At 42.4% G+C, this 13,417-nt stretch overlaps 1 protein-coding gene across 8 annotated transcripts in view; it reads right to left on the reverse strand.

The window, feature by feature from the left end:
* Positions 1-13,417, reverse strand: part of REEP1 (receptor accessory protein 1) — a 135,399-nt gene that overhangs the window by 52,084 nt on the left and 69,898 nt on the right. For all 8 annotated transcript variants that reach the window (XR_009599820.1, XM_027966747.3, XM_042246062.2 and 5 more), the window contains exon 3: positions 5,530-5,606. Coding sequence is in view for 7 of the 8 variants with exons in the window: in XM_027966747.3 (XP_027822548.1) it covers positions 5,530-5,606 (77 nt within the window). In the remaining variant the exon portion in view is untranslated. The remainder of the gene's footprint in view (positions 1-5,529; positions 5,607-13,417) is intronic.

Genomic DNA, 13,417 nt, shown 5'->3' on the forward strand with positions numbered 1-13,417 from the left:
GACTAAACCTGTGCACTGCAACTATGGAGCCCACATGCCACAGTGAAGACTCAACACAGCCAAAAAAAAAAAAAAGAAAACTGAACATATGAAAATTTCAAAGTTCAAGTCAATGCATTTGGTACATGTATTGCAAGTGCTCTTAATCATGAAAAATTTTTTAAGATGGGAGATTATATTGGATTATTGGGGTGGGCTTAATCTAATTACATGATATCTTTAACAAAAAGGCAGAGGCTATTCTCTGGCTGGTAACAGAAGAGGACAGAAATGACATGCCATTGTTGGCTTGAAGATGACAGGATGTCACATGTCAGGGAAGTGGGGACCTCAGTCCTACAGCCCCATGGAACTGACTCTGCCAACAACCTGAACAAACCTGTAAGTGGAATCTCCCCAGAGCCTCCAGATAAGAGCCTGGGCTGACCCACACCCGGGTTTTGGTCTTGTGAGCTTCTCAGCAGAGGACTCAGTTGACTCTATTTGAACTTCTAACTCACAGAAACTGTGAAATAATAAATTTGTACTGTTTCAGGATGCTAAATTTTTAGTAATCTGTTATGGCAGCAATAGAAAAGTAATACACCTCCCCCAAATCAAAATTAAATCAACTTCAGAAATAGTTGTTGACACTTGGGTTGCCATGCCCTCCTCCAGGGCACCTTCCTGACCCAGGGATTGAACCTGAGTCTCTTTATGTCTCCTGCATTGGCAGGCAGATTCTTTACCACTAGTGCCACCTGGGAAGTCTACTTACTAGGCACGAGACTAAAATTCCAGGACCATGGGTTAAACATATCCCAGCTATTAGGGAGCAGCACATCCATCATTAGGTAGGATTTCCACCCAGCAAAGTGGTTGAAATGCCAGGACCCTCAGGAAAAAGCTCGTGAGACTAACGATCTTCCCCACAGTGTTCATAATAAAGGATGAGAGGCCAGCAGGAGGCCAGCAGCGCCAGCCAAAGGGAGGGCATTAAGACAGAAGACTAGACCACAAGAAGTGCTGGCCATACTCTCTTTTTTTAAATTGGAGGACAGTTGCTTTACAATATTGCGTTGGTTTCTGCTGTACAATATTGCAAATCAGTCGTAACTATATATTTATATCCCCTTTCTCTTGGGCCTCCCTTGCCGCCCCCTTCCACCCCTCTGGTTCATCACAGGGCACCAGGCTGGGCTCCGTGTTATTAACATGTTAGCACCTTCCCACTAGCTATCTACTTTACACATGACAGTGTACGTCAATGCTACTCTCTGAGTTCATCCCACCCTCTCGTTCCCCCGCTGTGTCCACATCTGTGTCTCCATACCTTCCCTGCAGTTAGGTTCATCAGTACCATCTTTCTAGATTCAATCTATATGCTTTAATATACTATATTTGTTTTTCTCTTTCTGACTTACTTCACTCTGTATAAAAGGCTCTAGGTTTATCCACCTCACTAGAACTAACTCAAATTCATTTCTCTTTATGGCTGAGTAGTATTCCATTGTATACATGTACCACAACTTCTTTATGCATTCATCTGTTGATGGACATTTAGGTTGTTTCCATACCCTGGCTACTGTCAATACTGCTGCAGTGAACACTGGGGTAAGATGTGTCTTTTTGAATCGTGGTTTTCTTAGAGTATATGCCCAGTAATGGGACTGCTGGGTCATATGGTGGCTATGATCCTTAATCGATTACACAGTCCTCACTAGGTCCAGCCTATTCTCCTCATCTCCACTAGACAGACAGGAGCCTCCCCACTGAAGCTCTGATGAAAACTGGGTTTGCCTCCTAGTGCCAGCCCGTGGGGCCTGGAGAAGGAAAAAAAATGGCTCAGAAGAGTTCTGTCTCCATTCTTAGAGCCTCAGCCCATCTCTGGTCTGCTGTTTACCTGGGCACAGAACAGGGCAGGATGGCACAAGCATATTAAATTAGGTCATCTAGATTCCTTCCTTCCAGCTTGAGGTCATAATAGCTGAGACATCTATCTCTCCCAGTGCAGATGAAAGCCAGGCTCCTTCAGGGGAAAAACTACATACACACTGAGCCAAGACAGGATTCAGTGAAGTAGTGTTCAGAAAAGTGGACGTCTTTGACCCAGGACACCCCAGAGGATAAGTCCAGACAAATCCTTTTTTGGATGAGAACTTTTTTCTCCAAAATGGAAATATCCTTATTATTTTTTTCTGATGATATTTGATCATGGTAAAACATTCATAAAACACAGCAAAAGTGAAACTGACCTCATGATCCCAAATTTCAAAAATAACCCTAGTTAAGTGATCAGTATTTTCCACACTATTTTTAGTATACGTTCACATGTGCACAAACTCAGACACTTCAGATATAAACAGGATTCTATATATTATTCACAACCTCTTTTAGCTAAGACACAATATATCAGTACAAACACGTAACTAATGATTTTCACTTGGTTCACCACTATAACTATACTGGTCATAAGAGAAAAAAAGCTGTCCATCAAAAGGGAATAGATTAAATTACAGTCCATCTATACCATGAAATTCTATGTGGCCTTTAAAAAAAAGTAGGTAGATCTATTTATGCTTTCATGAAAGCATATTTGAAAAATAGATTTAAAAAACAAAGTAAGAACTATTAGGTATACTATAGTTGTTGTTCAGTCGCCCAATCATGTCCGGCTCTTTGAGACCCCATGAACTGCAGCACGCCAAGTCTCCCTGTCTCTCACCATCTCCCAGAGTTTGTTCAAGTTTATGTAAATTGCATCAGTGATGTCGTCCAGCCATCTCATCCTCTGATGCCCTCTTCTCCTTCTGCTCTCAATCTTTCCCAGCATCAGGGACTTTTCCAATAAGCATCTGTTCATATCAGATGACCAAAATACAGGAGCTTCAGCTTCAGCATCAGTCCGTCCAGTGACTATTCAGGGTGAATATCCAGTGAATCTCCCTTAACTTGACTGGTTTGATCTCCTTGCTGTCTAAGGAACTTTCAGGGGTCTTCTCCAGCACCACAGTTTGAAGGCATCAATTCTTTGGTGTTCTGCCTTCTTTACAGTCCAGCTCTCACAACCACACATGACCACTGGGAAAACCATAGCCTTGATTATATGGACCTTTGTTGGCAGACTAATGTCTCTGCTTTTCGACACACTGTCTAGGTTTGTCATCGTTTTCCTGCCAAGAAGCAATCATCTTCTGATTTCATGGTTGCAGTCACCATCTGCGGTGATTTTGGAGCCCAAGGAGAGGGAATCAGTCACTATTTCCACCTCTCCCCCTTCTATGTGCCATACAGTAATGGGGCATCTGGTCCCATCACTTCATGGGAAATAGATGGGAAACAGTGGAAACAGTGTCAGACTTTATTTTTGGGAGCTCCAAAATCACTGCAGATGGTGACTGCAGCCATGAAATTAAAAGATGCTTACTCCTTGGAAGGAAAGTTATGACCCACCTAGATAGCATATTGAAGAGCAGAGACATTACTTTGCCAACAAAGGTCCATCTAGTCAAGGCTATCGTTTTCCAGTGGTCATGTATAGATGCGAGAGTTGGACTGTGAAGAAAGCTGTGCCGAAGAATTGATGCTTTTGAACTGCGGTGTTGGAGAAGACTCTTGAGAGTCCCTTGGACTGCAAGGAGATCCAACCAGTCCATTCTGAAGGAGATTAGCCCTGGGATTTCTTTGGAAGGAATGATGCTAAAGCTGGAACTCCAGTACTTAGGCCACCTCATGCGAAGAGTTGACTCACTGGAAAAGACTCTGATGCTGGGAGGGATTGGGGACAGGAGGAAAAGGGGATGACAGAGGATGAGATGGCTGGATGGCATCACTGACTCGATGGACGTGAGTCTAAGTGAACTCTAGGAGTTGGTGATGGACAGGGAGGCCTAGCATGCTGCGATTCATGGGGTCGCAAAGAGTTGGACATGACTGAGTGACTGAACTGAACTGAACTGAATGGGGCCGGACGCCATGATCTTAGTTTTTTTTTAATATTTAGTCTTAAGCCAGCTCTTTCACTCTCCTCCTTCACCCTCATCAAGGGGCTCTTTAGCTCCTCTTCACTTTCTGCCATTAGAGTGGTATCATCCGCATATCTGAGGTTGTTGATGTTTCTCCTGCCTATCTTGATTCCAGCTTGTAACTCATCCAGTCTAGCATTTCTCATGATGTATTCGTGTATAGGTTAAACAAACAGTGTGACAGTAGGCAGCCCTGTTGTACTCCTTTCTCGATCTTGAACCAATCACTTGTTCCAGATGGGGTTCTAACTGTTGCTTCTTGACCCGCATACAGATTTCTCAGGAGACAGGTAAGACAGTCTGGTATTTCCATCTCTCTAAGAGCTTTCCATAGTTTGTCATGATCCACAGAATGAAAGGCTTTAGCATAGTCAGTGAAACAGAGATGGATGTTTTTCTGAAATTCTCTTGCTTTCTCTATAATCCAGTGAATGTTGGCAGTTTGCTCTCTAGCTCCTCTTCCTTTTCTAAACCCAGTTTAGACATCTGGAAGTTCTTGGTTTGCATAATGCTGAAGCATACAGTGCTGTATGTTGTGCTTAGTTGTTCAGTTGTGTTCAACTCTTTGTGGCCCCCACGGACTGTAGCCCACCAGGCTCCTCTGTCCATGGGATCCTGCAGGCAAGAGTACTGGAGTGGGTTCCCATACCCTCCTCCAGGGGATCTTCCCAACCCAGGGATCGAACCCAGGTCTCCTGCATTGCAGGTGGACTCTTTATTATCTGAGCTACCAGGGAAGTCCAAAGAATTTGGTACATCCTTAAAAAAAGGAAAAATATGTGTATATGTGTGTATCCCTGAATATTCATTGGAAGGACTTTTGCTGAAGCTCCAATATTCTGGCTCCTGATGTGAAGAGCCAATTCATTGCAAAAGACCCTGATGCTGGGAAAGATTGAAGGCAAAAGTAGAAGGGGATGGCAGAGGATGAGATGGTGGGATGGCAGAGGATGAGATGGTTGGATGGCATTATCAACACAGTGAACATGAATTTGAGTAAACTCCAAGAGATAATGGAGGAGAGAGGAGCCAAGTGTGCTATAGTCCATGGAGTCGCAAAGAGTCAGACACAACTTAGCAACTGAACAACAAAAAAAGTGTGTGTACATATACACACACACACACACATTAAAAAAAATTGTATACAACTGTGAAAAGCAGTAATTGGTGAGTCTATGGTGCTGGGGGAAATTTAGCTTTATTGCACACTTTTGTGTATTGTTTCTTATTTTCCTTTTAATTTTCTTTAACATATGAATGTTTCTTTACCAACTCCATTAATTGAAGAATTTTGTTTATTTTGCCCATCTTTATAAGAACAATACCTGCTCTGATAAGGGCATTCAATAAACATTTACTTGAAGAACAACTTTATAGACCTAGTTGATTTGAAATGTTCCAGTGAACATCCTTGCACCTGCTTCTCTGCTGATAAGGTTTAAGACTGTGGTCAGACCTTTTCCCTCTCTCCCTTGAGACTAGGCAACATCTTTCCTGGAAAAGTCCCAATTCCTGGAGTACTTACCAACAAAGGAAGATGTCAGTGAATGTCTCTGCTGTGGTGAATAGTGCAAATATAATCCAGTACATCATCCATTTGACCTGTCGAAAGAGAAAGCAATAAAGCTAGCAGAAAAGGTCAAGGATGAATGGTTGCCAACTTCAAGAGAACAGGCTCCAACAGCAGATGTTGAGATGGGTCCAGGCAGCCTTGCCTACCACTGGTCACCCCTTCTCCTATCCCTCCCCAGGTTGGTCCAGTCCCACTCCAGACCCTGGGGCTGCAAACATAGGCCATTTCCACAACTGACCCAGGCTCAAGCTCAAAGTAGACTTTAGGTGCCCTTCACTAGTCCTCAGGTTGAGCCAGTGAGACCTGAAGACCAGCAGTGACTCAGGATTCAGTCAGGTCATTTTGCCAGGACTAATACCAGGTGAATAAAGTTTCCAAGCTTCCACAGAGACACACTCTGGGATGAACTTTAACCTAGCCATATTCTCTGAGATAAATAATGGTAATCCTCACTGATCACTTAAAAACACTTCTGAGGACTTCCCTGGTGGTCCAGTGGTTAGGATGCAGAGCTTCCACTGCAGGGGACACGGGTTTAATCCCTGGTCAGGCAATGGCACCCCACTCCAGTACTCTTGCCTGGAAAATCCCATGGACGGAGGAGCCTGGTAGGCTACAGTCCATGGGGTCGCTAAGAGTCGGACACAACTGAGTGGCTTCACTTTTGCTTTTCACTTTCCTGCATTGGAGAAGGAAATGGCAACCCACTCCAGTGTTCTTGCCTGGAGAATCCCAGGGATGGCGGAGCCTGGTGGGCTGCTGTCTATGGGGTCGCACAGAGTCGGACACGACTGAAGTGATTTAGCAGCAGCAGCAGCAGCAGCAGGAACTAAGATTCTACGTGCTGAGGTACAGCAAAACAAGCAAACAAAACACTCTTTCATGTGGGAAAGCCCTCACAGAAACTGGATATTTTCTTTTATCTCCCCCATGTGACCATCCTTTTCCATTTCTACTGTTTCTCTTCCCCAAGTGAAGCCTTGGTTTCCCCCTCCCTGCCCCCCACTCTCTTTAACTACTGTAAGAGTCTCCTAACTGCTTTCCTGCCCTTTGACTTTCCTCTTACCAATCCATCTTGCAAACTATCCCCACACTAATCCCACACAAAGCATGAACTCATCCTACTAACCTTTCATTTAAAATCTTCTAGCCTGCAGAATAAAGTCCAAAGTCCTTAGTCTGCTCCTCCTGTTTTTTGGAAATGGTGGGGTAGTTTGTATTGGACTAATCCTCTTGCCAATAATGATAATAAACTCAGAACAAAATATTTTATTCTATCTATCTTTGGCCACACCACGTGGCATATGGGAAATCTTAGTTCCCTAACCAGAGATTGAACCCACACCCTCAGCATCAAAAGCACAGAGTCCTAACCACTCGGCTGCCAGGGAATTCCCTAAACAAAATATTTAAAAATAACTGTCTGAAGGCTAGAAAAGCTATCAAAAGCTGGCAGAAACTGGAAAGGATCCAAATCTTGAAATGTGGGGACCACACCAGAGTAAATCCACGTGGATGCAGCTAAAGAAACCACCCGGCCAGCAAGCAAATCATGGGGCAGACAGAACTCCAGAAGAAACCCATAGTCGAATTTGCCTGAGGAAGTAGAAAATAGAGTTTGAAATGGTCAAAGATGCTGGAAATTGAAAAGGAAAAATCCTCAGTAAGAGGGAAGCATAAGTCATAAACCAAACTCACATATAAACTCCTTTCAATTTCTTAGCTGGCTTCTGAATTGTACAGAATCAGGTAATATTCCAAGGTGGCTGAGTAAAATATAGCTAGGAAGTGGAGACTCGAGCAGAGATTCAGTTTCTGCCCACTACAGGAGAAACAGTTTGGAGCTCAAGTTTTGCCTAATTAGAGAAGGTTGGTAAACATTTGGGAATTTCCAGGGGAACATTTAAAAGGTCATACTTCAGGAATACAAATTACAACCTAGGACTTAAGAGATTAGCTCTAGGACTAAGAGTAAAACTGAAATACACCCGCCCCAGGAAAATGTAAAACTTAACTACCACAAGGTCAAGGTGATCTGTTGGAAGTTAACTGCCTGCTAGAATAAAAATTAACCTTCTTCACAGGAAGACAACATAGATCTGGAGTTCCTATGACGAAGTATATATAAAAATTCCAACAAACAAAAAAGGTGTGTGTGTGTGTGTGTGTATATATATATATATGCATATATATATATATGAAGAAACAGGAAAATATGCTCCATGGTTAAGAGAAAAACTAGTCAATAGAAACGGATCTGTATTTGACTTAGATGTTACAATTAGCAAAGACTTTAAAAAGTATAAATGTATATTGAGAAAACTAAATATTCACACATTAAAGAATAAAGATGGACTTCTACCTCACACTATATACAAAAAAGTGAACTCAAAATGGATCAGAGACCTAAATGTAATAACCTTACAAGGAAACACAGGAGTAAATTTTTGTGGCCTTGGGTTAAAAAATGTTTTCTTAGATGTGACACCAAAAACACAAGCAACAAAAAAAGAAAATAGATATATTAGACCTTATAAAATTTTTAATTTTTTGTACTTAAAAAGATACCATCAAGAAAGTGAAAGACAACCCACAAAATGGGGGAAATATTTGCAAATCGATATCTAACAAAGTATTTGTATTGAAATAGTAAAGAACTTATATAGCACAACAATAAAAAGATCAAATCCAGGTCTCCTGCATTGCAGGCATATTCTTTACCAACTGAGCTACTAGGGAACCCCCAATAAAAAGACAAATAAGCCAATTTAAAGTGTGTCAAGGGCCCATATCTTTTAGAAAATGAATCAGTAATTAATAAACCCAACACCCATTTATGATAAAAGACCTGAACAGCCAATATGATACTGAAGAAGAGAAACAAAGTCAGAGAATTGACACTGTCTAATTTTAAGACTTAATATAAAGCTACAATAACCAGGAGAGTGTGGTATTAGTGAAATAACAGATAAATATATCAAATAGACTAGACAAATAGAATAGACAGCCTCCAAACAGACTGCACAAATACAATCAACTAATCCTTGACAAAGGAGCAAAGGCAATTTGATGGAGAAAAGATAGTTTTTTCAATAAGTGGTGCTGGGAACAATTGGATATTTACATTCAAAAAACAAATAGATGTAGGCACTGATCTTACATCTTGCACAAAAATTAACTAAAACTATAAAATTTCTAGAAGATAACACAAGAGAAAACCTAGGTGATCTGGAACTTAGTAATTCATCTTTTAACACACCACCATGACCCACAGAAGAAAACAATGATAAGCCAGACTTCATTAAAATGAAAAATTTCTGCTCTGCAAAAGATATCGTTAAGAGAATGAAAAGACAAGCCACAGACTGGGAGAAAATATTTGCAATACATATATCTGAAAAGGGACTTGTATCCAAAATATTCAAAGAATACTTAAAACTCAACAACAATAAAAATAACAACCCAATTTTTAAAATGGCAAAAAATCTGAACATATATCTCACCAAAGAAGATATGTAGCAACTTACTAACAGATATTTTGTTATAGATTTTTTTAATTCACCACTTAACAAGACACTTATCCTAGGAGGAAAAGGATGGGTTCAGGATTATTTTTTTTAGTATAAATATGTTGTGTAGCCTACCAGGCTCCTCCGTCCGTGGGATTCTCCAGGCAAGAGTACTGGAGTGGGTTGCTGTTTCCTTCTCCAATAGGAAAAGGTAGATATAATGAGTGAAGAGATGGGAGATTTCAAGAGAAAGAAGGAAAATCTTTAAAAAGAACTAAATGACATCCTAGAACTGAAAAACAAAACATCTGAAAAAATGTTTTTAATTATTGAGTGAAATTTATAGGAGTTTGATCACAACAAAAGATCTGTGAACTTGAAGACAAGACAACAGAGTCAACCAGGCTGAAGCCTAGGTTAGGGGGTGGGCTGGGGGATGAAGAGTCTCAATACCTGAGGAACACGCATCAAGCAGTCAAATATACGTGGAACAGGAATTTGAGAGAAGAGAAAAAAGAGAATTGGATAGAAAAATTATTTGAAGAAATACTGCCTAAAGTTTTCCAGAATTTAACCAACATATGGTCACAAAACCCAGTGAATTGAAGCAAGATAAATATGAAGAAAACCACATCTAGCCACATTATAGTAAAACTGCTAAAAACAAAGAGAAAACCTTAAGTGAGGGGGAAAAAAGACATTACATACAGGGGAATGACAGTAAGAATTACAGTTGACTCTTTATCAGAAACAACGAATACCAGAAGAAAATGAATAACATCTTTAAAGTGCCACACACACACACACACACACACACACACACACACAAAATAGTGCCAACCTATCAATCTATACCTAGCACAAATATCTTTCAAAAACCGAAGGCAGTTCTGGTGAATCTCATTGCCTCTGTGACTCTGAAACATGTGCCCAAGTAGATCAATTAGAGGCCTTCTCTATTTAGAAAAACAGAATAATCCCTTGGGAACAAGGCTGGCTTAGTCCATCAAAAGAAACTTATCTGTGACACTATATACTACCAAGGTTATATGCAGCAGAACGGGCTCCTTAGCAGGGAGCAAACAATCTTATCCAGCTGTAAACTCCCTGGTATACTGGGGCCCAGGATCTAAGAATTCCCAACACTGGTTCCATACACACTGCAAGGAGCCTGAATTCCCTCTCTGGAAGCTTTTTCTTTTCAGTGTTCAAACCATGTTCCAGGGACTTCCCTGGGGGTCCAGTAGTTAAGACGCTGCACTTCAGTTGACTTTTTATCAGAAACAATGAACTGGCTTAAGTGGGTTTTTGGGAAGATGGGATTAGATAGCTTACAAGGCAAGAAATGGTCCCCAAGAGAAGGATGGCTAGGTATACATGGGAGGGAAGGGACCCGCTGAAGTCAGGGCGTGAGTGACTGATTGTTATGGAACCACTCACATTAACAAGAAAAAAAAAAGCCAAATTGGGGAGAAGAAGCTGAGCTCCATGAGGCTGAGGACAATCTGAGGGTTTTGGAGGCCATCTAAGAAAAATGCCCAATGGGCCTCTAGAGAGGCAAAAGTAAATCTCAGGAAGGAGATTGGGGCTGAAGACTGAAGACAAAGATGAGGAAGCCATGGCAGAGAGGAGGCTGGAAGGGACCGCCTAAAGAATTTTCCATCATGTACTCCTTCACCTTAAAATACTTTCATGCAGAAAGAAGGATCTGAGAGTGACTCACTGAGCCTAACAAGGTAAATGAAATACTGGTGACTCAGACATGGAAACCATAAATAAATATCTGGAAATGGTCTCCCGACCTCTCCTCAGAGAAACCAAATGGAAGCTGTTTTTCCAAGATTTGAAATAGAACTTGCCATGTTAGAAGGATTCTACCCAAAACTCCCTGCAAGGTGAGTGGGAGTGTGGTGGGCCAGTACCCAGAATAGAGAGAGGAAGTTATTGTTGACTTGTGACGTTATCATCAGGGGCAGCTCTGGAGTGGACAGTAGACAGCACAACTGGGAACTCCCTCTGGACTGGTCAAGCACAGGAATGAGGAGACAGGAGAGAAGTGATGACCCTAGGTCACAACAAAAGGGTGGGAAGCAGATCTCGGCGACCTTCCATGAGTCACAGAATGGGCTGAGACCCCAGGACCCATCAGATCCTGCCCCTGGGGCTCCTGGGAGCCTGTGAAAGGCCTCCTCCACGAACTCTGGAGGCAGCAGGCTCAGTCAACTCTTAGCCTCACCTCACCTTTGGACCCTCCCCCACACCAGTCACACTAATATTTCTTAAGCCTCTCACACTCGCTTCTGCATCTGAGCTCTGCTCCAGTCTCACAGGGAACCCTCTTTGACAAATGACTGAGGAAGGACGTATCTGAGCCAGGTTGACAGATGAGTTGGCACCATCTGCTGGTACAAGTTCACAGGGGACAACTGTAAAGTCAGAGGTGGCTGGGAGAGGGTAGGGAGGGAAATGTCCTATAGGCAGAACTGTGAGCAGGGCTCTCAGTCCCGTGGGAGAATCGTCCTGAGGTGTGGCATTTATACTGTCATCACGTATATTAACCATAGTTTCCTATTTTCTGTATTCTTTTTTTTAGATTTTTCTTGATGTGGATCATTTTTAAAGTCTTTACTGAATTTGTTACAATATTGTTTCTGTTTTATGACTGCAAGGTTTTTTGGCCACAAGGCATGTAGGATCTTAGCTCTCCAACCAGGAACTGAACTTGCATTCCCTTTCATGCACTGAACTTGCATTGGAAGAAGTCTTAACCACTGGACCACCAGGGAAGTCCCATTTTCTGTATTCTTGATGTTGGGGTCTTGCTGACTGGAGAGACTGCCTCTCTTATGACTAGCTAATTCATAGAGATAGCAAATTTCTTATCCCAGGGCACATCCACAAACTGAGCAATCTGGGGTCCATACTACAAACCACCTCCTTTATGGAGCTCTCACAGGTTGAGCTAATATCTCCCAGCCCTAGTCATCTGGGGCCAGCTGCCAGATAACTGGAGGCAGATCCCATACCCCAGAGCCTGCTGAAATTATTCAAACTAGCCAGTTGTAAGGTTTCTCACTCTGCTTTGCCTTGAATTCCCCACAAAAACTGTAATAAAGGTCAATGCCCATGTTTTCCCCTTGCTCTCCCTCTAACTCCTAACAGACCTGGTACTTCTCCAGTGGCCCTACATGATGTGCTGAACCTCCTACTTCCAAGGAACTGTGAGTAAAAACTTCTTCCTCTATGAGTCATTTCTGTGTCTGTATGCCTTACCATAGCTGATTAAAACAAATCTGGGATACATTTTAAAACACCACATAAGAATTTGGATAGATGATTAGGTACTTGGAAGGGACAAGACTGAGAATTTTGTGTTGAGGTGGTTTTGAAATTATGTGGATGGGTCCATAGAATGCAGATATTTGTGGCTCTGCTAATGCTCACCAGAAGGTCCCAATGGCAGAGGAGGCTCTTGGTAATCAGGGTGAGATGATCAGCTCTGTAGATGTCTGTGAGCCTTCTAGTTCAGGCATGATATTGCTTGATCAATGGGCTCATGCAGCAGTGGTCATGTGGACAGAGGAAACACACTGGCTCAGCAATGTGCATTTCTCTCACCAAGGATGACCTGGCCATGACCTCTGCCCAGACACCAAGGTGCCAACAGCAGTGACTAAGCATCTCTAGGATGGTACCATAACTCAAAGCACCAGCCAGCCTCCTGGGAGCAGGCCATCATACCAAGTCCCATCCTTCATAGAAAGGGGAGCACAGAGTCTTTCTGGAATATTCATTCATTGGGCATGTGGGCTTGCTTTCCCCACTGCCATGTTTCTGGCATCCACACAACAAACTGTGGACTCCATTGAGTATCCTTCTCATTTTGATGTATTCCACCCAACAATCCCATGAGAGGAGCTTGGCAGGCTGCAATCCATGGTGTCATAAAGAGTCAAACACGACTGAGTGCGCGTGCGCATACACACACACACACCCAACGCTGCCTCTGACCAAAGGCTCTCTTTTACAGCCAAAGAAATGCAACAATAGGCTGATGTCTCGGGGAATCTCTGATGTAATCATGTATCCCAATGCTCAGAAGCAGCTGGCGTTATACAATGCTGCAAGACCTTCGGAGAGTGCCAGAAAAGAACCAGGTGGGAATTAGCATTCTGGGAAGTTGCCATGCTCTCCTAGACAATGCAGTTTCCTCTCTGAACTAGTAACCAACACATGGTACTGCATCTTAGCCAGAATCTAAAGGTTCAGGAACCAAGGAAATGAGGGTGGTGTTTCTTAGGATTAGGCCTAATGCTAGCACCCTGCAATTC

This window comes from Ovis aries, chromosome 3 (assembly GCF_016772045.2).
Source record: "Ovis aries strain OAR_USU_Benz2616 breed Rambouillet chromosome 3, ARS-UI_Ramb_v3.0, whole genome shotgun sequence".
NCBI classification, from domain to species: domain Eukaryota; kingdom Metazoa; phylum Chordata; class Mammalia; order Artiodactyla; family Bovidae; genus Ovis; species Ovis aries.